Here is a 26,550-nt window from a genome sequence, read left to right as displayed (position 1 = left end):
ACACATTTAAAAAATCTGAAAAAGCAGAAAAAAGAAAAGCAGATATATAATCCAAAAAGGTTCAGCAACAGGTGATAACCAAACAATAGTCCAATTGTCTCATAAAGTTCCAAAGGTGACAAAATCCAGGAACAGCCAAAAATCACAGTTACAATATAAGTCCACCAGCAAGAAGGTCTAGTAAAAAATTGAAGAGGAATACATAAACAGGAACATGGAAAACTTCCAGGATATTACAATCCAAAACCAAGGCTTGACTTGAGCCAAGAACAAGAGAACTCAGGCTTAGCTTCTCACTCTAATGCAGGGTTGCCTGAACTGCCCTTAAAGTAAACAAATTGTTGTTTAATAGCCACCCATGAAAGCATTACGTCTCCCGTGAATTTTCCCCCTAACTTTCTCGCGTAATTTCTCAGCCCAACGTACTCTATTTTCAACTCTGATTTGTAAAGGGAGACTTGTTGATCTGTGTAGCTACAGGTGATTTCTTCTGGGAACCTCCTTATCACTCAGCTCTGCACTTGATTCCTTGTCTTCTGACTCCTCGGCCTGGCCTTGTGGCCCTGCACTTTCCGAGCCAGTTTTCTCACAGAGAGAAACATCATTTCCCAGACCTGAATTTCCCAGACTTGAAAGCCCATCACTTTGTGCCCCTGGCTGATTTACAACATGCACATTGCATGTCATATTCTCTAACACAATTTGTAATCAATGTTTCTCCCCCTGCAGCAACATTATGAACAACAAAGTCTTCTATCAGCACCCCAACCTGATGAGAGCCCTAGGCATGCATGAAACGGTCATGGAGGTGATGGTGAATGTGTTGGGAGGAGGAGATTCAAAGGTAAGCAAGCTTGGCCTTCTGTCAGCAAAGGTCCATTCAAAGGCTGTTAATGAGACACATATGTTCCCTGCAAAAGTGTGAGAAAACCTCTTGTTGTCTCTGAGTAGGAGATCCGCTTCCCTAAGATGGTGACCAACTGCTGTCGTTTCCTGTGTTACTTTTGCCGTATCAGCCGCCAGAATCAGCGCTCCATGTTTGACCACCTGAGCTATTTGCTGGAGAACAGTGGCATTGGGTTGGGTAAGCAATGTTCTTACAGAGGAATTTGGAATGGGATTGGTCACAGCAAATGCCTCATCGCCAAAAGATATCAGTACTCATAAACTGGTATGCTTTATCCATGTGAGGAATATTAGAAAGCATAACCTAGGTGTGACAACCCATAGCCTAAATGATAGTACTTTCCTTTAGACTGCAGGCAATTCGAAAGGTTGTTATGTCATGGATAAATGTGATGTATGGTTTGAATGGAATTGTTTGAAAGATATCTGAATGGGGCCTAATTGGGCTGAAGACACCATTCTAAAATATTGAGGTCTGGGAATTAACTACACTCGGGAACTATAATTAAAAGTTGCTGATGATAACTGTGACAAATGATTAACTGCTGACTGCTGAGCTGATGAAATTTTGGGGAAAAACAACATGTTTACATTATCAGAGACAATGGCTCTTTAAGTTAAGGAAATGTTTACAAGGTTCCTTACATTTAGAAGGAAGTCAACACAAGGCTCCTTACGTTTACCAACACCAATTATGGAGAGTCAACATCTGTCCAGGAACTGATGGAACCAACAAGTTTCAGGCTGGAAAAACATCTATCATTCATTTACAACTTTAGAACAACATTAGCAAGAAAATTGCTATATAAGAATCCTTTTAACAACCCAAAATTGTGACAGACAGCTGTGCTGTTCACCCGCCATACTCTCTTGAAAGAAATGGTATGCCTTGGAGTGTCTGATCTGCTATGGGAAAGCAGAATTCTGGTCCCATGCCTCCTTTTCTCAGGGGAAGAGAAAGGAGTGTGATTTTGAAGTCATTATACATTTGCACGGAGTGTCAGATCTGCTATGGGAAAGCAAAGGAATGACCTTAAATCCAGCACTGCCAAATTAAAATTTTGAATTGATTTATTCCTACGTGGAAATAAAATGTTGCCTCCAGCACAGACCACTCTTGTATTTTACTATCAATTGCATACCAGTCTCTGCAGGCACTGCTGAGGCTCTTGTTTTATTCATTGCTTTAGTCAGAAGACAACAGCCTACCTGCCATTGGAACTTTCTGTGCTGCCCACTTACCATTTGCCTTGCTTCTCTGTAGGCATGCGTGGATCCACTCCCTTGGACGTGGCTGCCGCTTCTGTCATTGATAACAATGAGCTGGCCCTGGCCCTGCAGGAACAAGACCTGGAGAAGGTATCACAAATAGTCTAATGCTGAGAATTGCTTATCTAGGGCCCTGCTTCTTCAATGGTGGGTCCCAACCCCAGATGCAGTCCCCTTAGCTCAATGTTGAGATCATTAAACATAGGAAAGAATTTCCAAATACCACCTAGACATTTACACAAATCTGTTAGCCACAACCTGCAGCATTTATGGGGGGGGGGGGGGGGGGGTGGGCTGCAGAAAATGCTTCTGCTGTACTTCATAAAAACAAAAAAGCCACCTTGATTAGCATTGAATGGCCTTGCAGCTTCAAAGCTTGGCTGCTTCCTGCCTGGAGGAATCCTTTGTTAGGAGGTGTTAGCTGGCCCTAATTGTTTCCTGTCTGGAATTCCCCTGTCTTCTAAGTGTTGTTCTTTATTTACTGTCTTGATTTTAGAGTTTTTAAATACTGTATCCCAGATTTTTTTCATTTTCATGGTTTCCTCCTTTCTTTTGAAATTGTCCACATACTTGTGGATTTCAGTGGCTTCTCTGTGTAGTCTGACATTTCTGTGTTCTCATATAATACTCTGTGTCCAGGTTGGTTCATCCGGTGTTCTGCTATGGCTGACTTCTCTGGTTGAATGAGTCTGCATTGCAGTGCCTTTCATATTCCTTGATTCTTTTTTGAGCAATGCTGTGTTTGGGGGTAGACTTGTCCACAGCTGCATGATATTTATTTCTTTATTTCCAGCATTTATACCCCGCCCTTCTCACCCGGAGGGACTCAGGACGGCTTACAACAGTTGGCAACATTTAATGCCAAGAACATAATAATGAAACAAAAACAGTACATATCATCAATTAAAACTATAAAAATGCATCATTAAAATACATTGTAAAACTTAAAACATATGCAAATTAGATCCATTTGTCTAAAAGCCTCATGCTTCAGCCTTAAATCTGACCATGTCAACGTTGTCATATTACTCGTTAAAAGCTTGTGCACACAGCTATGTTTTCATGGCCTTTCTGAAACCCAGAAGGGTTGGGGCTTGTTGGATATTTGTGGGGAGCGTGTTCCACAGCCGGGGAGCCACCACTGAGAAGGTCCTGTCCCTCGTTCCCACCAGCCGTGCTTGCGAGGCAGATGGGACTGAGAGCAGGGCCTCTCCAGATGATCTAAGGGATCTAGCTGGCTCATATGAGGAGATACGTTGGGATAAGTAAATTGGGCCAGAACCGTTTAGGACGTTATAGGTCAAGACCAGCACTTTGAATTGGGCTCGGTGGCATATCGGCAGCCAGTGGAGCTGGCTTAGCGGGGGGGGGGGGGGGGGAACACTCCCTATATGCCGCCCCAGTTATTAATCTGGCTGCCACCCGTTGTACTAATTGGAGCTTCCGGGCCATCTTCAAAGGCAACCCCACGTAGAGAGCATTGCAGTAGTCCAAACAGGATGTAACCAGGGCATGGACCACTGTGGCCAAATCAGACCTCCCAAGGAACGGGCGCAGCTGGCGCACAAGTCTTAGTTTTGCGAATGCTCCCCTGGCCACCGCCGAGACCTGGGGCTCCAGGCTCCGCGATGAATTCAGGAGAACCCCAGACTGCGAACCTGTGTCTTCAGGGGGAGTGCGATCCCGTCCAACACAGGCTGTAACCCTATACCCTGTTCGGCCCTACGACTGACCAGGAGGACCTCTGTCTTGTCTGGATTCAGTTTCAATTTGTTGGCCCTCATCCAGTCCGACACAGCGGCCAGACACCGGTTCAGAAGGAGTGACAGAGCTGGACGTCATCTGCGTACAGATGACACCACAACCCAAAACGCCTGATGATCACTCCCAGCGGCTTCATGTATATGTTAAACAACATGGGGGACAGTACTGATCCCTGCGGGACTCCACACAACAAAGGTTGTGAGGCCGAGCAGCTGTCCCCCAGTGACACCATCTGGGAACTACCCTCCAGGACCGGAGCCACTGTAAAACAGTACCTCCAAGACCCATCCCCGCAAGGTGTCCCAGAAGGATATCGTGATCGATGGTATCGAAGGCCGCTGAGAGGTCCAGCAGAACCAGCAGGGACACACTCCCCCTGTCCAATTCCCGGCGTAGATCATCGACTAAGGCGACCAAGGCTGTCTCGGTACCATGTCCCGGCCTGAAGCCAGACTGCGCCGGATCTAGAAAATCAGTGTCTACCAAGAATGCCTGGAGTTGTGCGGCCACCACATGTTCCACGACCTTGACCAAAAAGGGGAGATTGGAAATAGGCCAATAGCTATCCAATTGAGTGGGATCCAGTGATGGCTTTTTCAACAGTGGTTTGATCACAGCCAATTTAAGACTCGCTGGAACAATGCCTTCCTGAAGGGAGGCACTCACCACCACCTTCACCCACTCGGCCAAAACCCCTCTGGCTTCTCTCACCAGCCAGGATGGGCAGGGGTCTAGAATGCATGTGGTAGCCCTCACCTCTCCAAGCACCTTGTCCACATCCTCAGGCTGAACCAATTGAAAAGAATCCATCAAAATAGGACAAGCAGGTGCTCGTGCTACATCCTCGGAGACTGCCGTTAATATGGTGTTAAAGCTAGAGCGGATCAAAGCGACTTTGTCCTCAAAGAACTGAGCAAATGCTTCACAGTGGGCTGCAGAGTTGTCAGGGATATATATATGATATATATATGAGATATGGTATACGGCTACCAGTATTTAAAAAACACCTCTAAAATCAGGACAATAAATAAAGAGCAACACTAATAAAAAGGGGGAATTCCAGACAGGAAACAGTCAGGGCCAGCTAACACCTCTGAACAAAGGATTCCCTTAGGCAGGAAGCAGCCTCGCTTTGAAGCTGTGAGGCCATCAATGCTAATCAAGTTGGCCAGCTGGAACATTCACACTTGCCTCAAACAGACAAGAGTTCTTTCTTCCACCCTGGACATTATTCCACAGATATATAAACCCCACTTGCCTTGTTTCCAATAGACCTCACAACTTCTGAGGACACAACTTTCCTCTCCTTCTATTTCATTCTCTCTAGATGTTGGCGAAATGTCAGGACAGAATGCTTCTGAAACATGGCCATACAGCCCGGAAAACTCACACCAACCCAGTGGTTCTGGCCATGAAAGCCTTCAACAGCACAAAAATCAGCTAGTTTAACAATCCTTGCATATGCTGATTTATCACTAAACTATTTTATATAGCTACTAGCTGTGCCCGGCCACACGTTGCTGTGGCAAAGTATGGTGGTATGTGAAATAAAGTATTGAGGAATTGGTGGTAGTTAAGGTAAAATGTAAAGGTTTTCCCCTGACATTAAGTCCAGTTGTGTCCGACTGCACACTGAAGTGGATTATATGGCAGTGTGGAGTCAAGATAATTCAGTTCAAAGCAGATAATATAAGATTATAAATGGGTTATATAGCTGTGTGGAAGGGCCTTGAGTCTACACTGCCATATAATCCAGTTCAAATCTGATAATCTGTATTTTATAGGTAGTGTGGAAGAGGCCTAAGTGAGGCCTAACTCTTGCCTGTACCCTGGGCTGAGTGGGCTGCTAGGAGACCAAGTGAGCGGAGCTTAGCCTTCTAACTGGCAACAATTAGATAAAAACAATTATTCCCCTCCCTCTAATTCTTCTTAATTTTTCTTTCCTTTTGTTTTATGAATGTAGAGGCATGGATGAGGGGTTGTGCTGCCAAGTTTAGTGTTTCTGGGATGTGTAGTTTTGTTGTTTTGTCCTAGGCCGAAATTTCATTACCCTTTTATATATATAGATATACTCAGGGTCACATAAAACATTTATTGGGCCGAAAGGGCTATCAGTGGAAAAGTTTAAGAAGCCTTGATCTAGGGGAATAATGGGAAAATAATCACATTAACCTGTAAGAATTCTGCTTCTTTGGATGGGAATTATATGGATAGGAATTGCTTGGAGCTGCATTTGCAGTTAGAAAGCTTTTTTTTTTTGCCCCCAAGGTGGTGACCTATCTGGCTGGCGCTGGCCTCCAGAGCTGCCCCATGCTGCTGTCGAAGGGTTATCCCGATATTGGCTGGAACCCCTGTGGAGGCGAGCGTTATTTGGACTTCTTGCGGTTCACTGTTTTTGTCAATGGTGAGTTTAGCACGGCACTGTCCTGAAGCCATTTCCTGGCCATCCAGTTAACCCTTTTGTCTTCATAATTCTCCTTTCCTCTCTCACCGTAGGGGAGAGCGTGGAAGAGAATGCCAACGTGGTCGTGCGCCTGTTAATTCGACGGCCTGAGTGCTTTGGTCCAGCGCTACGGGGTGAAGGTGGCAATGGCCTACTGGCTGCTATAGAGGAGGCCATCCAGATCTCCCAGGATCCAGCCCGTGATGGGCCCACAGTGAAAAAAGATCGCCGCCGGGAGCTGTGCGTGAAGGGGATCCATGGGGCAGCTTGCACATTTTCAAGGAAGGGGAAGAACTTTGTTGTGGGGCAAGATCTCAGGATAGAATCTCATTAGTTCTCCCTGATCCTCTACCTTTGTTGCATGAATGGTTGATGCTCCCTTTCCTCTCCTTCTCTTTCTTTCTCTCTCCCTCTCTCCCAGGTTTGGGGGAGAAGAAACTCACGAGGAGAACCGGGTTCATTTGGGCAATGCAATCATGTCCTTCTATGCCGCCCTCATCGATTTGCTGGGGCGTTGTGCCCCTGAAATGCATGTAAGCACCACTCCACTCCCTTCACTGTTCTTAGTCTCAGGGATTTTTTAAAAAAAAGAAAAATATAACTTTTCTCCACTCTAGAAAAAAAAAACTTGCATGACTTTTAGCATTTGGTGCATCTCACCCAGCACTGGTACTGTACTACACTTTTCTCAGAGCAGTCTTTGGCTGGCCGTTACCCTTTGCTTTCTTTTCTTCCTAACCAGCGTTTGGTTGAGTTATCTTCCCAGACAGCTCACATTTTACGCCTTGCCTCCCTTTGCACAGCTCATCCAGGCCGGGAAAGGTGAAGCCCTCCGAATCAGAGCCATCTTGCGCTCTTTGGTGCCCATCGAAGACCTTGTTGGAGTCATTAGCCTCCCGTTAGCGATCCCTTCATTTGGCAAAGGTATGTTAAGTGGACAGGGCGGAGGAGAATTCTAGGATATTGCATTTCTTAACCTGAGGAAGTGTTCTTTTGGGTTCTTGTGAGTTTTTTGGACTGTATGGCCATGTTCCAGAAGCATTGTCTCCTGACATTTTGCTCACATCTATGGCAGGCATCCTCAGAGGTTGTGAGGTCTGTTGGAAACTCGGCAAATGGAAAGTGGGAGAAAGTGAGGCAAGTGTGAATGTTACAGTTGGACATTTTGATTAGCATTTATTTATTTATTATTTATTTATTTACAGCATTTATATTCCGCCCTTCTCACCCCGAAGAGGACTCAGGGCGGATCACATTACACATATAGGCAAACATTCAATGCCTTTTAACATAGAACAAAGACAAGACAAACATAGGCTCCGAGCGGCTTCGAACTCATGACCTCCCGGTCAGAGTGATTCATTGCAGTTAATTGCACCTGGCTTGCTCTCCCACCTGCGCCACAGCCCGGGCCTTTGAATTGAATTGAATTGAATGGCCCTGCAGCTTCAAAGCCTGGCCGTTTCCTGCCTGAGGGAATCATTTGTTGGGAAGTGTTAGCTGGCCCTGATTGTTTCATGTCTGGAATTCCCCTGTTCTGCAAGTGTTCTTTATTTACTGTCCTGATTTTAGAGTTTTTAAATACTGGTAACCTGATTTTGTTTTCATGGTTTCCTCCTTTCTGTTGAAATTGTCCACATGCTTGTGGATTTCAGTGGCTTGTCTGTATAGTTTGTCATGGTGGTTGTTTGAGTGGTCCAGCATTTCTGTGTTTTTTCAAATAATATGCTGTGTCCAGGTTAGTTCATCAAGTGCTCTGCTATGGCTGACTTCTAGTTGAATTAGTCTGCAGTGTCTTTCATGTTCCTTGATTTCTTCCCAACAAATGATCTCCCCAGGCAGGAGGCAGCCAGACTTTTAAGCTGCAAGGCCATTCAGTGCTAACCAAGGTGGCGAGTTGCAACAATCATACTTGCCTCAAGCAGACAAGAGTTCTTTCTCCCATTATTTCACAGATATATAAACCCCACTTGCCTCATTTCCAACAGACCTCTCAACCTCTGAGGATGTCTGCCATAAATGTGGGCGAAACATCAGGAACGTAGTCAGAAAGCCCGGAAAACTCACAGCAGCCCAGTAATTCTGGCCATGAAAACCATCGACAACACAAACTCTCCTTTTGCCTACATTAGATGGCAATGTTATCGAGCCCAAAATGTCTGCCAGCTTTGTGCCTGACCATAAGGCCCCCATGGTGTTGTTCCTGGACCGGGTGTATGGCATTGACAACCAGGATTTCCTTCTCCACGTGCTGGAAGTGGGCTTCTTGCCTGACATGAGAGCTGCTGCCTCGTTGGACACGGTGAGTGCTGAGGCTTGACGGAAAGAGACACACATAATTTTTATGGTTCAAGCAACAGAATTAATGGAATATCCTTCCTTTATTATTGTTTAATTAATTTATCTGTCAGAAGTTTCCATAAAGAGGCCACTGGGAGAGAGAAAACACATGTTTTGGAAGGGAATTTTGCTTAACCTCTTAAGATTGATTAATGTAATCTGATGGTAGGTTGTGCTCGTTTCGGCAGGACAATATACTAAAATTGGAATGATAGTAGATTGCATTCAGCAGTTTATTCAACAATGCAATGATGGGTTGACTGACTTGGTACCCCAGGGTTCTATCCCAAACAAGCAATTAAGCCAGTTTGTCATAGATTTCTTACAAAAATATGCAGTAGTAGCAACTGAGCAACAAAAAGCTGTGGCATACATACAAACACAGCATTAAGAGAAAACATTTTTTCCAGTACATCAGACTTGTTCTTGCTACTTTAGTCTGATATTCTAGCTGATTTCATCTCAGAATATGTCAAGAAGTTTAAGAACATGATTGAGGATATTTTGTTCACATTTAACAGTAGAACTTACAGTATTTTCCTCATCTAAGAATCATTTAGGTGTTGCACCCCAGGCCTGAATCCACCTATGACCACAGCATCACACAAGAGTCCAAATATAAGCAAACTAGCTGTGCCCTGCCACGTGTTGCTGTGGCCCATTGGAATTGCACTGAATAGCTCTGGTTTTGGGTTTTTTTATGCCCTATGGAGGTTCGTGACATGATATTTTGTGGTTTCAACCTCGAGGCGTGGATGATGGATTGTGTTGTGAAATTTCAAGGTTGGGGGGTGTTTAGTTTTGTTGTTTTGCTCGGTGCCAGGATTCCATCACTCTTTTATATAGCTAGATAGTTTATCGTAAAAACACACAAAAATATATGAAAAAGATCAGTAATAGAGAAAAGAAAAGAATAATCCAAAACAGGTTTAGTAGGAAGTGATATTATAATAATAATTAATAAGTAATTAAATGATGATGATGATGATGATGATATCCATACCAGAATTCAAATGTCTCATGAAAGTTCAAAGATTGCACAGTCCAAGAATAGCAAAAAAATCACGAATGCAGCATAAATCCATAAGCAACAGATCTCCCTAGAAAACCTGATCAAGAATTATGAAACAAGAATACAAAAAACCTTCTAAGATGATTAAATCCAAAAATCAGGGCTTAACTTGACACAGGAACACAGGCCTAGGTTCTCTCCCGAACACCAACATTGTCTGAATTGAATTTAGGGTAACCAACTGGTTGTTAATAAGCAGACATGAAGTCATGATGCTTCCCGCGAACCTTCTCTATCTGTTTCCCACTTGACCTTGTTGATCTATGGAGCTGGCTCTCTGCCCTAATCTAAACAAAGATCTTTGCTCAGCTCTGTAATGGCAGGTGTTTTTTCATGAGAAATTTCTATTGATTCATCTTCACTCGATCCCTTATCTAAAAATGTTGCTTCTGACTCCTGTGACTGACCTTGGAGCTCATCAACACTGTCTGAGGCAACTGCATTCTCTTGATCTGCATCACTATCTGAAGCAATTCCATTCCCTTGGCCTGTATTACTTTGAATCCCAGGAAAGCCCACAATCCCCTCTGAATCCAAGTCATCAGTGAACCCATCAGCCCCTAGCTGTTGTGACTGCTGAGCTACAACATTAGGGTCACTTCCTGACTTTCCCACTTTAGTCTTTTAGTGTAGAAACACCCTCTAGCCAAATCTCATCCAAGGAACAGAGAAAGCCAACTAAATCTCACAACCATATACCTCACAACCTCTGAGGATGCCTGCCAAAGATGTGGGCAAAACGTCAGGAGAGAATACTTCTGGAACATGTTCATACAGCCCGGAAAGCACACAACAACCCAACTAAATCTGTTCTTCTTGCCTAGGATTATCTCATTTAACTGACAGTGGCTCTGCTGGGTCTCGGCTTTGGAGAACATCTTTCTCAGCTGTCTGGAATGGTCCAGCCACCAATGGGCTAACTAGACAGGCTCACTACCCAAAGGACGTACCTCTCAGGCTTTCGATCTGTGCCTGCATCCGTATATGATACAGGTGAAATGAAGTGATCTATGGTTCCTCTTCTTCTTTCAAACCTTCCTTCCTGTTCCTTCTACTACAGGCTTCCTTCAGTACCACGGAGATGGCACTGGCCTTGAACCGCTATCTTTGTTTGGCTGTGTTGCCACTCATCACCAAGTGCGCGCCTCTTTTTGCTGGTACTGAGCACCGAGCCATCATGGTCGACTCCATGCTGCATACGGTCTATCGGCTGTCTCGCGGACGCTCCCTCACCAAGGCTCAGCGTGACGTCATTGAAGAGTGTCTCATGGCACTGTGCAGGTACTCAGGAGGCTGAGGGAAATTGAGCCTTCAGGCGACAGGGGACTCCTGGACTCCCTTGACATTCCCCCAATATCCACAATTTTAAAACAAGTTGGAACAATTTCTAGGTAATTATCACCCAAAATGGAAAGCCACCCAAACACATGAAATTTTTTGGGGAAATAGAAATCTCCATAACCTTTTGGAGATTTTATGATCTTTGGAAAGACATGGCCTTGTTAGAAGTCATAACCTTTTGGAAAATGATGCCATAACCTTTTGGTAATGGAAGGCAATTAGGTTTCTCAGCTGTTAAACTGATGTACATAGAGCCACCGCTCTGAGTCCTCTTCTGGATGACAATCAATATGGCAAATAAATTTCTTTGAACTGTTAGGGACAAATACATCCAATGCACAAAAAACATACATATATATAGCAGAGTTTCAGAAGTGTTATTTTTAGTTGCCCAGAAAAACATATCTCCCTTAAAATATATTTACCTTTAAATCATGCTCTCAAGAAACAAAAATAAGCAGACATAATAATAATAATAATAATAATAATAATAATAATAATAATAATACTTTATTTATACCCCGCCACCATCTCCCCAACGGGGACTCGGGGCGGCTTACATGGGGCCAGGCCTGTAGCGAGGGGGGTGGGTTTTAGGGGTTCAACCCCCCCCCCCCGAAATTTTTCAAGTTATAAAAAAAATCTCGTTTACTCATGAATTTTAACTGGTTAACCAAATCCCCATGCTAAGTCTATGAGATGCAAAACATTAAGAGTCCCTCCAGGCACTATCTCAAGCAGATATTGACAGGTTTGTAGCAGGGAGGGGTATGTGCTAGGGGTTCAACCCCCCCCCCCCCAAAATTTTCAAAACCCCTCCCGAAATTTTTTTCTGGCTACGGCCCTGCATGGGGCCATGCCCAGAACAATACAATATAACAAAATAACACATCATAACACATTAAACAATACAATAGATAATAATATACATTACAACGTAAAATCAGGGAGGCAATAAAAACTTCCTTAAAAGTAGCATAGAAAACAAAAATAAGCAACTTCTTTAAAAATACGTAGCATAGTTGGTTTATTCACAAACTTCATGTATTCAGCATACAAGTAATTTGCATATCAATCCAGTTACAGATAGGATTTGAAGTAGTTTCTCTGTGTAGATAATACAGGGCATCTTTCTTAGAATCAACAGTACAAAATCCAAAGCATAACTCTGTTTTGAGAGTCTAATAGAGTCTCTGTTTCTAATCTGAAAGTCCAATGGAGTCTGTGCAGTCTGAGAGTCTGAAAGCATAGAGTTCCTACTGAAGTGTAAAGGCATACTGTTTCTAAAAGGGAGTCTGAGTCCTGAAAAAGCCCAGATCTGATCACAACAAAGTCAAGGAAAACTGCACACAAGTACACACATATACAATACAGTAAGTAATCTCAATTATACACATACCAAATAACTAGGTTGCTATTTCCAACAAAATTGCCACAACCTCCATCTGCCATCCACCTCTACCCTCAATGCCTTTGTTTTTCTTTGAGTCCCCTCTCAAAATGGCTACCAAAAGCGATGGGACATCACTTCCAGTCTCTATTTTGAGGAATAGATAATTGGCACATCTGTGGGATTAAGGCGGGGGAATTGGCTCATGGTCCCCAGACAGTTGCCAGGTGGCCAGTAAGAGTCGCAATCATCATTCCCACCTTCTTCCTTACCTCTTCTTTGTAGTATATTCTTTCCCCAAATGCAATTTGCAAGCGGTCCAAATAAAAGGAGATTTCCGGGAGCAGAAGGTCCTTCTGCCATGCCTTCCCGGGCCTTTCTGTTCACGTTTTGGTTCATTGCCCTTCTAGATACATCCGGCCCTCCATGCTGCAACACCTCTTGCGCCGATTAGTGTTTGATGTGCCCATCTTGAATGAGTTTGCCAAGATGTCCCTGAAGGTGAGCCATGTGTTTGTATTTGACTTTGAGAGAGGCATTCTTTTCATGTGGAATGTGCCAGATTGTATCTAAACCGGACATTGGAAAATTTAATTTTTTTTTTTAGAATCCCCAGAATCCCCTAGCAGTGTGGTTACTAGCATGGTGGATGGAGAATTCTGGGACTCACAGTCACTGTAGCATTTCCAAGAATGTCAGAATCGTGTTCTTGCCAGGAAGCCTCTATCTGTTTATCTCTGTTTCCATCCCTGTCTGTCTCTCCCTCTTTCTCTGCATGGATGTGTGTGTCTCTGCTATAGCCAGTCTTCTAGCTAGCTGAACTCTCCTCTTAATTCCTCTTGCCCAGCTACTGACTAACCATTATGAACGCTGCTGGAAGTATTATTGTCTTCCTACTGGGTGGGCCAACTATGGGATCTCCTCTGAGGAAGAGCTTCATCTGACCCGGAAACTCTTCTGGGGTATCTTTGAGTCATTGTCCCACAAGGTAAGCAGTGTACTTTACTTTAACTCCCATGTAAATCAGCCGGGAGAACTATATTCCGGAAAGTGGGTGGCCTACAGTATTTTGGAAGTAGGGCTCCTGTTGTAGACTTTAATCATTGGGAAAGGGAAGCTGGGAACCTAAAGCCCCTTGAAAGCATTTTGGAAGGCAGTTGTTTGCTAAGGTAGAGCAAGGATGTATGGTCACCTACATTCTGTTTGGATTACAAATCCAAAATCCCCAAACCAGCATATAAACTCTAATTCTGATTAGTTGAATCTTGGAACTATAGACCAAAAGCAGTGTTTACGAGACAGACCACTTCTCCTTTCTATACTGTTGAACAAAGCCTTCAAGATGACTAGGTACCAAGCTTTCCGATGCTTAAGTTGGCCTCCAGACATTGGCTTTTACTTAATCATTCTCTCGCCTGGCTCCTCTTAGCGACAAGTGCCCAGGGCTGCTGAAGGAAGCAGATGAATTGTGGGAGGGAGAGGGGGATGGCTAGAAAGACCACAAATGGGTGATTGGAAGTGAGCTGTATGTTTTGCCTCACTGAGTTCTTTGTCTGTCTAACCCATGTCGCTTCCCTATTTTCTCTATCATGCTGTCCAGAAATATGACTCTGAGCTGTACAAGCTCGCCATGCCCTGCCTGTGTGCAATTGCAGGGGCCATCCCACCCGACTATGTGGATGCCAGCTACTCCTCCAAGACTGAGAAGAAGGCATCTGTGGATGCTGAAGGCAACTTCGACCCCAAGCCTGTGGAGACACTCAAGTGAGTCATACTTGCAGATCCTTTAGTTCACACATCCACATATATGGAAATCATCAGTAAAATCAGTTTTGGAACTGGAGACACATAATTCCTATTCTTTTATTCTTTTTATTTATTCCTTTGCTCCCAAACACAAACATCAACTCAGCAAACCTGTCTGTGCTACAGTGAAGCCAATGCAGGAGAAAGAGAGAGTATTTGAAGGAAGAATCTGTTATAGATCACAGGGTTGTTGTGTGTCTTTCGGGCTGTGTGGCCATGTTCCAGAAGCATTCTCTCCTGACGTTTCGCCCACATCTATGGCAGGCATCCTCAGAGGTTGTGAGGTTGTGAGGTATACCTCACAACCTCTGAGGATGCCTGCCATAGATGTGGGCGAAACGTCAGGAGAGAATGCTTCTGGAACATGGCCACACAGCCCGAAAGACACACAACAACCCTGTGATCCCGGTCATGAAAGCCTTCGACAACACATTGTTATAGATCAGTCACCAGAGGCTGATGGTTTAACTGATGATTTAGAGAGGACTGTGAGCTTTCCTGTGCATGATTCAGAGAAGATTGTGAACTTTTCTGTGGCACAAAGTGATGGATCCTCAAGTCTGGGAAATGATGGCTCTCTCTGTGAGAAAACCAGCTCGGAAAGTGCAGGGCCTGAATGGCATTCAGGGGAGTCAGAAATAGCAACAGCAGATAGGGAATTAAGTGAAGAGCTGAGTGATAAGGATCTACTGCAGCTACGGAGATCTTTGTTTACAAATCAGAGCCAAAAATAGATTGTGTTGTTCAGAGGGATTATGTGGGAAAGTTGCCAAAGAATTCATGGGAAACGGAATGCTTTCACGGGTGTTTATAAAGCTACAAGTTGTTTACCTTGAGGTCAGTTCAGCAACTCTGCATTCAAGTGAGAGGCTAATCCTGACTTCTCTTGTTCCTGGTTCAAGTCAAGCTTTGATTTTGGATTTAATATATCCTGGAAGTTTTCTATGTCCCTGTTCATGTACTCCTGTTCAAGTCTTACTAGATATACAGGGTGTTTGAAAAAGAACTCTCTAGTTTTAAATATAAAAACATTAAAACTAGGGAGTTCTTTTTCAAACACCCTGTATCTTCCTGATTTTGGACTTATGCTGTTTCTGTGATACCTGGCAGTTCCTGGACTTTGTTATCTTTGGAACTTGATGAGATATTTGGATTATTGTCTGGTTCTCACCTGTTGCTAAACCTTTTTGGATTATATATCTTCCATTCTTATTCTTTTATATGCTTTTTATATGGTTTTTTGCAATTAACTGTTTGCTTATATTCCTGGACTCTTGTGTGGTGCAGTGGTCATAGGTGTTTCCAGGCCTGGAGTGCAACAGAATCAATATAAAGGAATTCCTATGGCATACATTAAGCATTCCTTGTTTTAGAAGGTACTAGCTGTGCCCGGCCACGCGTTGCTGTGGCGTTGTCTGGTGGTGTTGGTGAGAAATTGTTGAGGTAGTGGTGGTATTGAATGTCTGTTGTATGGTTGTCTTTATGTTTAGTATGCACACTGAAGTGGATTATATGGCAGTGTGGAGTCAAGATAATCCAGTTCAAAGCAGATAATATAAGATTCTAAATGGGTTATATAGCTGTTTGGAAGGGCCTTGAGTCTACACTGCCATATAATCCAGTTAAAATCTGATAATCTGTGGAAGAGGCCTAAGTGAGGCCTAACTGTGCCTGTCCCCTGGGCTGAGTAGGTTGCTAGGAGACTAAGTGGGTGGAGCTTAGCCTTCAAACTGGCAGCAATTGGATAAAAACTATTATTCCTCTCCCTGTAATTAGGACTTTATTTTTCTTTTCTTTTTGTTGTATCAACCTAGAGCCGTGGATGATGGGTTGTGTTGTCAAATTTCGAGGTTGGGGGGCCTGTAGTTTTGTTGTTTTGTCCGCTGCCCTGATGCCATCACTCTTTTATATATATAGATATAGAGATCAGTCTTTTGCATTCTGGAATTCCTGGTGTTTTTCAATGATAAATGCCCACATTTTACATCGTAACCTTATAAAACTTAAACAGGGATTTGGCATTTCCTATAGTTCTCACCAGTGCACTTATCTTCCTGTTGATGGGCAGCCTATTTTTTTTCCTTGCAGCGTCATAATTCCAGAGAGACTGGATGCTTTCATCAACAAGTATGCTGAATACACTCATGAGAAATGGGCATTTGATAAGGTAAGGAGCCTCCGCTTGACCCTCTGGATCAGGCATGGGCAAACTTTGGCCTTTCAGGTGTTTTGGATTTCAACTCCCACAATTCCTAACAGCCTCAGGCCCTTTCCTTTTCCTCCCAGGAATTGTGGGAGTTGAAGTCCAAAACACCTGGAGGGCCAAAGTTTGCCTATGCCTGCTCTGCATTTATGCGTCATGTCCAAGTGGCTCTCAAGAATCCCTTCACAAAGACCCACCTCTCCCAGGATGGTGACTTTCAGATGTATTGAACTAAAATTGCCATAGTCTCATGGCTGGGAGGTTGCCATAAACTCTTGCTTCCTAGTTTGTCACAGAAAACAGAAATCATGCTCTCTTCTTCTCCTTCCAGATTCAGAATAACTGGTCATTTGGAGAGGCCTATGATGAGGAAGCCAAGACGAGCCCCATGTTGCGGCCATATAAAACATTCTCAGAAAAGGTAATTCTCTCACCCTACTCTTCCCCCATAAAAGGAGGGAAACATAACACTCCTTGTCATTCTGTTTAGGAACAGAACTCAGCAATTATGCAAACCTGAGATCTGACAAATTTCTGGAAATCAGAAATCTGAAATGTTGAATTTCAAAGCATTTCTAATTGAAGTTCACACTGTAAATGAGGATTTTGACATTCTCCGTCCAACAGATCTTTTAGCCTCAATGAAAAATAACTTAAGGCAATTGTATTGATGAAATTATTTATCTGCTTAAGTATTGACTACTTTATAACATTACTAGCTGTGCCCGGCCACGCGTTGCTGTGGCATAGTCCTAAGTGGGTTTTTATTTGTGGAAGCAAGTATGAATGTTGTAATTAGTCACCTTGATTAGCACTGAATGGCCTTCAAAGCCTGGTTGTTTCCTCCCTGGGGACTCCTTTGTTGGGAGGTGTTAGCTGGCCCTGATTGTTTCCTGTCTGGAATTCCCCTGTTTGCAGAGTGTGGTTCTTTATTTACTGGCCTGATTTTAGAGATTACATTGTTCTGTATTATTATACCACTGTCTTTTTATATATTATATTTATATTTTTGTATTATTTGCTTAGAACTGGATTATATGTGGCCCCTTCTACACAACTGTATAAAATCCACACTGATGGCAGTGGGGACTCAAGATAATCCAGTTCAAAGCAGATACTGTGGATTATCTGCCTTGGCATTCTGGTTTATATAGCTGTGTGGAAGGGCCTTGAATCTACACTGCCATATAATCCAATTAAAATCAGATAATCTGTATTTTATAGGTAGTGTGGAAGAGGCCTAAGTGAGGCCTAACTTTGCCTGTCCCCTTGGCTGAGTGGGTTGCTAGGAGACCAAGTGGGCGGAGCTTAATAATAATAATAATAAAACTTTATTTATACCCCGCCACCATCTCCCCAACGGGGACTCGGGGCAGCTAACATGGGGCCACGCCCAGAGCAATACAATATAATAACATATAAAAACAACATATCATAACACAATTAAAAGCAATACAATAGATGATAATAGACATTACTTAGCTTAGCCTTCTAACTGGCAGCAAATGGATAAAAACAATTATTCCTCTCCCTCTAATTAGGACTTTATTTTGATTTTCTTTTTGTTGTATGAACGTAGAGGCATGGATGAGGGGTTGTGCTGCCAAGTTAGTGTTTCTGGGATGTGTAGTTTTGTTTTGTCCTAGGCCAAAATTTCATTACCCTTTTATATATATAGATTTTTCTAAAATACTTAAATTGAACTGGTTTCAGGATTTGGGATGCTATGATACTTTCAAATGGGGAGACAATTATTATTGAGTTCCTTGTTTGCAGCTTTGAGGTAATCATAATGGTGATATTCCCCAACCCTTAAAAATAATACGTTTAGTTTGCACTCGGTAGTTTATTGGTGCATCTTACCAAAGTGGTCTTCTCCTACTGAGCTGGACTGGAGCATAATTCTTGAATGGCAGAAGGAGGATTCTCTCAGGATATAATACTAACAGGTTAGCCTAACATAAACGTATCACAGAAGTCCAACCTCGAGGTTACCAGCGCATGCACTATCATCTTTAGATCCTCCAAATCTAGAAAGGATATCCCATCCAAGATATCCCACTTTAACCCTTCTTCAGCCTTCATTCAAGTTCGTGTTTTCTCCCTGCAGGATAAGGAAATATACCGGTGGCCCATCAAGGAATCTCTGAAGGCCATGATTGCTTGGGAGTGGACAATTGAAAAGGCTCGTGAGGCTGAGGAGGAGAAGACTGAAAAGAAAAAGACCCGCAAGATCTCACAGACGCAGGTATGCCTTTTTTCCCCCATTGTTTTGAGGAGCAAGAGCATTTGGAGTGGGAATGGCTGATGGCGTGCCCCATTAGGACTTGTTTTTAATCAAAAGAAGCTTCGGAGACTGTGGTTTTGAGTAGAGGGTGTTCTTAGCGTCTTTTCTGCTACCTGTCTTTGCAGTCTTTTCCTGCTTGCTGTCGATACAGAGGTCTCCAGGTTTATCATGGTTTTAGCAAGATCACAGCTTCTAAAATTGCAAAATAAATTTGTAGTAAGGTCAGTTTCACTTGGAAAACCATTCAGAGAGGAATTGTTGTGGTTCAGTCAGAGACTGAGGAGGAAGGGCTGATTCAGTCAGAGGTTATGAGGGATGATGGACTTTATGGTGTGGGAATGAGTGGGGTTTGGATCATAATTCTGGATGGGAGAATGAATCTGTGTCTGGTCAGATAAAAATGACTTCAGAGCAGAGGAGATGAAGATGCTTTGGTATCGGAAGATAAGGAGGACCTTTTCCTGGTAGTTCCTTAGCAGTGGAAGATATGGGAAAACACCTGTAGTTAGTAGGAGTATGAGACTTGATCTACGGAAGGAGGGAGTCAGATTACGGAGGTCACGGAGAATTTATGAGAAATCTGTACAACAGACCAGTGAGAAATCCTTGAGACACAGCTGATGTCAAAGGCATGACTTCATGGCTCGTGGACCTTAAATTACCGTGTTGTTTACTGAAAGGGTTAGACAACACTGCGTTACCGTGTACATCTTGGATCTTGTTCTCATTCCATGTTCAAGTTTATGGCTATGATATTTGGGAAAATCTTATGTTCATCGATTCATGTTTTAAACTGAGTTCCTATATTTCTGGTTATGGGTTTATGCCTATGTTTTGATTCCTGGTTTGTTCATGTACCTTGTCTCTTTTGAACAGAACTTTGCTGGGTTGTTGTATGTTTTCCGGGCTGTATGGCCATGCTGTTTGGATTATTGTCTTTTGAACGTTTTTTTTCCTATTACTTTTTGTACATTGCTTTTTCTATTACCTTTTGCTTTCCTTTATGTGCTTTTTTTCAATAAACTGTTTAGTTAGTACTACTGAACTCTTGTGGTGTTGGGTGCAAAGGTAAATCCAAGCCGGAATGCAACAGGAATTGTAAAATGTATATACAGTAGACTCTCACTTATCCAAGCCTCGCTTATCCAAGCTTCTGGATTATCCAAGCCATTTTTGTAGTCAATGTTTTCAATATATCGTGATATTTTGGGGCTAAATTTGTAAATACAGTAATGACAACATAACATTACTGCATATTGAACTACTTTTTTCTGTCAAATTTGTTGCATAACATGATGTTTTGGTGCTTAATTTGTAAAATCATAACCTAATTTGACGTTTAATAGGCTTTTCCTTAATCCATCCTTATTATCCAAGATATTAGCTTATCCAAGCTTCTGCCGGCCCGTTTAGCTTGGATAAGTGAGACTCTACTGTATCTATAAAGATATAAGGGAGCGGTGAGAACCTAAACTTTTTGGTTTATAAGTCAGCTTTCCCCAAACTGGCATCCTTCACTGCTTGACCACAAATTCCACATCTCCACTGGCATGCCCATTGTCTGTGGTAACTGGGGATTGTGGGAGTTATAGTCAAAAACATCTGGACGCACAAGGCTGGGAATACTGCACCAAGCCTCTCTTTCCCAGCACCATATGCAGAAAAGAGTGGTGCCTGGTAGGTCAGAGTGGGAAAATGTCTGTAAGCCATATCGTGGTTTCTTCACCGGTCTCTGAGAATTCAGGTCAAGTGCATTGAAAGTAAGGGAATGAGGAATTATGGGTCCTGTCCCCAGTTCCTGACAAAGTGATCTCCAGCAAGCTTAAGCCAGAGCCAAGGCAAAAGAAGCATTGTGGCAGGCATGGAAACCAAGTGACGCAAGTCTCTCTCTTTATGTTCTTTTGCAGACGTATGACCCTAGCCATGGCTACAACCCTCAGCCCATAGATATCTCTGGAGTAACCCTTTCTAGAGAACTGCAGGTGAGCAAACACATATCTCAGCTTATGGAATTTGACTTCGACAAACTGTCTTTCTGGAATTACAACATACAATTCTGAAATTGGAACAATCTCTACAAGATACGACATGTGTTTTGTAAATGCAACCCAAAAATAGTAGATTTTTTTCATTAGTGTTTCAGTTGTGAAATTTGTGGAAGAAGTACTTTATGAGAATTTGGGATTTGGTTGAAGTGGAAGGAGGGTAGTAAATGAGCATGACAATTATTGTGTGGGGAAAAGGCCTTAGGTTCTCTCCCAATTTTCCTTTGGCCTTGTATACAAACCCTACCTTGCTTCAAATGCTGCCAGCTTCATTTCCCAGTTGTTTATTGTCATGGCTATGACAGCTAGAAACTTGCCTGGCCTTTTCCCCCCCGAAAATCTTGAAACTATTTCATTTTCAGCTTGATATTATAGTATACCTCCCTGCCCCCCCCCCAAGAGCTCTACATTTTTTTGCCATTATTACCTGCCTATTCTTCCTCTGCAGGCCATGGCAGAGCAGCTGGCTGAGAACTACCACAACACCTGGGGTCGCAAGAAGAAACTAGAGCTAGAAGCCAAAGGTGAATTTGCGCATCTTTCTTCACCTCTCATTGCACAGTCCTGACATTTCTCCCTTTTGCACCATCACATTTAAGCTTTCTCTTTCTCTTCTTCCTGAAGGTGGAGGCACCCATCCTCTTCTGGTGCCTTACGATACTCTAACAGCAAAAGAGAAGGCACGGGACCGAGAAAAGGCCCAGGAGTTGCTCAAGTTCTTGCAGCTTAATGGCTATGCGGTGACAAGGTGAGCCTGGAAGGTGTCATGATTTGGGCAGGATGAAGGTGTTATGATTTGGGCAGGAAGCACACTAGCCTTGATGCCAACACACAACTAAGAAATATGCTTATTCTTGCATTGTCCCTAGTCAATCCTTCTTCACACATTCTGAGAACACACACTCCCAAATCAGACCACTCAAATGCAGATTATAACCTATTTTTTAAATAAATTTTTATTAAAGTCATTTGCCAAGGGGTGTGAATCACATCGACCATTACACATAGTGAAGGGGGATAACATGGGGGTAAGAAAAAAGAATATAGGAGGTTAGGGGAAATCTACTAATCGAAACCCTACATCAGGAAACAAAAGGAAAAAGAAAAAGAGGACAGAAACAGAAAACAGAAAGCAAAAAACAAAAAATCAGAACATCACTTAAATACTAACAGTTATCACATATAATTAAAATTGACTTCCATCAGATGTGTGTTGTTATGTATCGTATTCATTTGGTATAAACTATACCCTTGTATTTCCTCTTCTATTTGTTTGTTGTATTATTTTTCTCTCCTTTAGTGTTTATTCCGGGGCAGTTGTGTAGTCTTTTATCTTTGGCTATTGTATCCTTATATTACTACTTTACAGTTCTCTGTTCTTAAATAGTTTGCAACTAATTCCCAATCTGTTAGTTTTTTGGGTTTGCCTTGAGTGTTTGATAATAAGTATGTTAATTTGTCTGCACTCATAATTTCCAAAATTTTAATAAACCAGTTTTTTTATATCCGGACTGTTTTTTTCCCTCCATCCCTTAGCATATGTTATTCTTGCTGCTGTTATCAGATAATTGAATAAGATTTCTTTATTATTTTTTCCTCTATGTTGTCATACATACCCAGGAGGAGCAACTTGGAGTCTAAACTAATCTTAATTTGAAGTATTCTCTGTATATTCCTATGTATTTCTTTCCAGAATTCTTTTGCTTTTGCACAAGTCCACCAACAGTGGAAGTACGTGCCTTCCTTTTCACCACACTTCCAGCATTTATTTGAAGTAGACTTATAGTATTTTGATTATAACCTATTATACTAATCCTCTTGCTATTATTTCTCACAGGGGTTTGAAGGACATGGAACTGGACACATCATCTATTGAGAAACGATTTGCCTATGGGTTCCTGCAACAGCTTTTGAAGTGGATGGACATTTCTCAAGAGTTCATTGCCCATTTAGGTAAAGGGACTGCTCTTTTCCCTTCTCAGCAGATGTTTTGAAACCTATGGGGAGCTACACATGAAGTCCCATTGTTATGAATACTTTTTAAACAAAGGTTCTTTTTGTAGTGTTCTTTATATATAACAAACTCAGCAGCCAGCAGAGTCCTGTAGTAAATGTGCACTGGAAGGCTATTTCCACGGCTTTGGCTGCACAAGCATTATATCCCATACCATCAGTAGTTTAAATACATTACAGGTGTAACAATCCGAGAGCGTGGCTTAAAGGCACAGTATACCACATCCCCCCTTCATACATAATAACTACATATCTTACAAACAAAAACAAAAAAATACATTTTATAGAAAGGTTAAAAAACATACATATCAAAATTATAAGAAATCTCTCATTAAAACTTGCAAACTTTATTACATCACTAGACAGATAAGAAAATATAATTGTCTTCTTTGGGGCCAGAGGTCACTAGTACTTAGCCCACCGTTGAGGATGGTCTTTATCACCATCCTTCTACGGAGTGTACCTTACAGGTTGAAACATAAGCCTGCCATGCAATGTCACATATGTTGGCTGTCTATCTGCTGTTACATGTGTGTCACTTTTGTTCGCAAAAATCCCTTTAGAACCATTATGTGTTGCATTTCCTTGAATGGTAGTTTCGGGTGTCTGTTTCCATTGTTAATTGACGCCTATACGCCAGGGAGAGGAAGGAGTTTCTTTATAGAATACATTTGTTTTTGCTGAGGAGAACCCGAAAGATATTTCAGAGGTTCTGAAACAGTTTAGTACCTTTTTTTTTTTTTACCTTGGAAGAATATTGTGTTTGAAAGATTTTGTTTCTGGAACCATATACAGAGTCCTGGAATTACAAATGAGCAATTTATTGCTGAGCTGAAACTGAAAGCCTCCAGCTGTGAATTTGGAACGGCAGTTAATGAGATGATAAGAGATAAAGTTGTTTTTAGTATACATGAAGAAAAACTGAAAGGAAAGTTGTTACACAAGCTGATCTTACACTTGAGAAGGCCGTGGAGATATGCCGGGTTGATGAGACAACGAGAGCTCAGCTGAGAACCATGGCAATAACATCGGAAGAAAGAGTGTGTGAATTACAAGACTCCCATGGAGATCACAAAGAGATTATAACTCAAGCTCTAGGAATCAGAGAGTGTGGCTTAAAGGCACAGTATACCACACTTTTTATTGCAATGTCCAGTGTGAGAGACTATATCAGAACTTTTACAGAACAACATTAGACATACAGATTCTATAAAACTACATTGGGTTCACAATCTACAGTTACTTTGGCTAACAAACAGACAAAGGGGAATTAAAATTTTACTCAGCATTCACACACACAACATATAAACATTCACTCATCATCACCATTTCTCCATCTGTCATCTCCTGGAGAAGAACCTCAGTTAGGCCAGACCTGCTTTCCCTGCAGCCTGCCAACACACAGTTCCAAAATTTCTAAAACACCAAAATGCCAACATTCTTTCCCTAAGAACATGACTTCAAAACGCACTCTTTTCCTTGAAAAAAAGAGGCAAATTAACAGACTGCGTTCGATTGCAGATCTGCCACTCTCTCTCCTTTCCAATGGAGCAGAGCATGGTAGTTGGGCCAGATTTCTCTGATCTGCCAAAATTTTTGAAATGTAATAAGGTCTCTTATATAGCAATATTTTGCCAATATTATCCCAAAGCTGCAAATGAATGATCAACGTCTTCCATCCTGAAACATGTTGATTCCATCTCAGTTTCCGGGCAGATGTTGACTCTTCTTGATTGGTGTTGGCCTTGTGTTGACTTTCTTCTTAATACTGTAAACATTTCCTTAACTTAAAAGGGTCATTGTCTCTGATTAATGGAAATATGTTGTTTTTCCCAAAAAGTTCAACAGTTAATCATTTGTCACAGTTCTTATCAGCAACTTTTAATTACAATTCAGCAAGCAGGTAGTTAGTCGTTACAGTCTTTTATATTGTTGAATGGTGTCTTCAAAATTATTAGCTCTCATTCATGCATTTATTCCTTCTATACAGTTCATTCATACCCACACCTATCAAACCCACATTTATCAAGTCTCACATCATATTTTCATGACACTATGGTTCCTTCCCCTGAAGGCCTTGGTAGCAGGGAAGGAACTGTTGCAAGAAAAAGGAGGAGGTTTGGAATTCAGACCCCTTCTTTGGTGTATACACTTGGTTGAGGAATGGACTCAAGTAAAGTAGCAGTGAATTGAACTAGACTTTTGTGTGTGGGGGGAAGCCTAGTGGTTAAATAGGGCTCAGGACTGCAGGATTCCATTGTCAAATACATTGGAAGGATTTGAGTTTGGGCAAAGATCAACAGCCACATCCTCAGTTGTCCAGGCTAGGTATATCTGTATAATTAACACACACTTTCAATTTCTTCATGGTGCTCACTGGAACTCTCTTCTACCTCAGAGGCTGTGGTCAGCAGCGGACGGGTAGAAAAATCTCCCCATGAGCAAGAAATCAAGTTCTTCGCCAAGGTCGGTCTCAACTTCTGCTTGTGTACTGTTTGATTGTGGTAAGAATGGGCCAAGATGGGGAGTGCTTCCTAAATGCATCACTCAGAGAAGACCCCCCCCCCCCAAATGGAGATGCTGTGACACACCTTGCATATATATCCACCAAAATATTGACACGTAGCAATAGTTAAGCTTTTACTCATATATGCATAAGTAACAAAATAGTTAGAGTTCAATTCACTCTTTTGCGACTTGTTATAACAATATTATAGTTGCGCAGTATGTTGCAAGTAGTTGTCTTCTTTTTCTTTTGCATATGAGGAGGAGGTTGGTAAGTAGGAATGAAGGAAGTCTCTGATATAAGAAATGTTTGTTGTGTCCTTTAAGGGATGCATGACAAAGAGTCCCAGGTTTTTTTTTTCTTTGTTTCGGGTCAAGCCCTTCTTCAGGTTTTTTTAAAGAACAATTAAGTTGCAGAGACTCTATATTCTCCTTGAATTCTCATTCATTCCATTCCTGCGTTGCTCTACATAGAGTGTAGTATTCAGGTTTTTTTGTTTTCCGTAGTGAGCCTACTTCCTCTATACTGTATAGATATCTGTGACTTTTTGGATTGGTGGCACACTTTGCACCACAAAGGAAGATAAGGATAGCTCTTGGAGGATTCCCTTTTGGTGTATTCTCCTGTATCCCAAGGAATCAGAGATAACGACCTTTCTGTCTCTGCTAATTTTCTCGCACTTTTCAGATCCTGTTGCCTCTCATCAACCAGTACTTCACCAACCACTGCCTCTACTTCTTGTCCACACCAGCCAAAATCCTGGGCAGTGGGGGGCATGCTTCCAATAAGGAGAAGGAGATGATAACCAGGTGAGGACCAGGAGCTCCCCACAAAGGACTGTGCAAATACCACACATTGCATTTTTAATTATATTCCTTCAGGAGTATGTTGCAAGAAAGAAATGGGAACAAATCTGTGTTTGCAAACATTTTTGTTACACACAAGGGGACAAATATATTCTGTGGTTCACTATAGTCTCTCTGAATATTCTGTATTCAGGGACAGATTTGACTGCCAGCAAAATGTAAACAGGGTCTCAATGTCAAGATCAGCTTTTTTTTTTTTAACAAAGTTCAAGGGCTGCATATGGTCCATGCTATAATGCAGGCCTTGCTCTAGGCAGGACTGAAGCTCATCTGGGTATCAGATGCCCCTTTCCTGCCCT

General features: G+C 42.2%; 1 protein-coding gene across 14 annotated transcripts in view; it reads left to right on the top strand.

Moving 5' to 3' along the window:
- The window catches only part of ryr1 (ryanodine receptor 1), a 178,284-nt gene that overhangs the window by 97,986 nt on the left and 53,748 nt on the right, over positions 1-26,550 (top strand). For all 14 annotated transcript variants that reach the window (XM_062962718.1, XM_062962727.1, XM_062962723.1 and 11 more), the window contains 21 exons: positions 730-844; positions 952-1,084; positions 2,171-2,265; positions 6,208-6,343; positions 6,436-6,622; positions 6,804-6,915; positions 7,186-7,306; positions 8,515-8,684; positions 10,855-11,075; positions 12,936-13,026; positions 13,373-13,513; positions 14,126-14,289; positions 16,420-16,498; positions 16,866-16,955; positions 18,645-18,782; positions 20,729-20,803; positions 21,315-21,390; positions 21,491-21,614; positions 22,704-22,819; positions 25,278-25,345; positions 26,073-26,194. In XM_062962718.1, the coding sequence (XP_062818788.1) occupies positions 730-844; positions 952-1,084; positions 2,171-2,265; positions 6,208-6,343; positions 6,436-6,622; positions 6,804-6,915; positions 7,186-7,306; positions 8,515-8,684; positions 10,855-11,075; positions 12,936-13,026; positions 13,373-13,513; positions 14,126-14,289; positions 16,420-16,498; positions 16,866-16,955; positions 18,645-18,782; positions 20,729-20,803; positions 21,315-21,390; positions 21,491-21,614; positions 22,704-22,819; positions 25,278-25,345; positions 26,073-26,194 (2,574 nt within the window). The remainder of the gene's footprint in view (positions 1-729; positions 845-951; positions 1,085-2,170; positions 2,266-6,207; positions 6,344-6,435; positions 6,623-6,803; positions 6,916-7,185; positions 7,307-8,514; positions 8,685-10,854; positions 11,076-12,935; positions 13,027-13,372; positions 13,514-14,125; positions 14,290-16,419; positions 16,499-16,865; positions 16,956-18,644; positions 18,783-20,728; positions 20,804-21,314; positions 21,391-21,490; positions 21,615-22,703; positions 22,820-25,277; positions 25,346-26,072; positions 26,195-26,550) is intronic.

Source organism: Anolis carolinensis, unplaced genomic scaffold, assembly GCF_035594765.1.
Source record: "Anolis carolinensis isolate JA03-04 unplaced genomic scaffold, rAnoCar3.1.pri scaffold_10, whole genome shotgun sequence".
NCBI lineage: Eukaryota > Metazoa > Chordata > Lepidosauria > Squamata > Dactyloidae > Anolis > Anolis carolinensis.
This window is presented reverse-complemented; position numbering and strand designations above follow the sequence as displayed.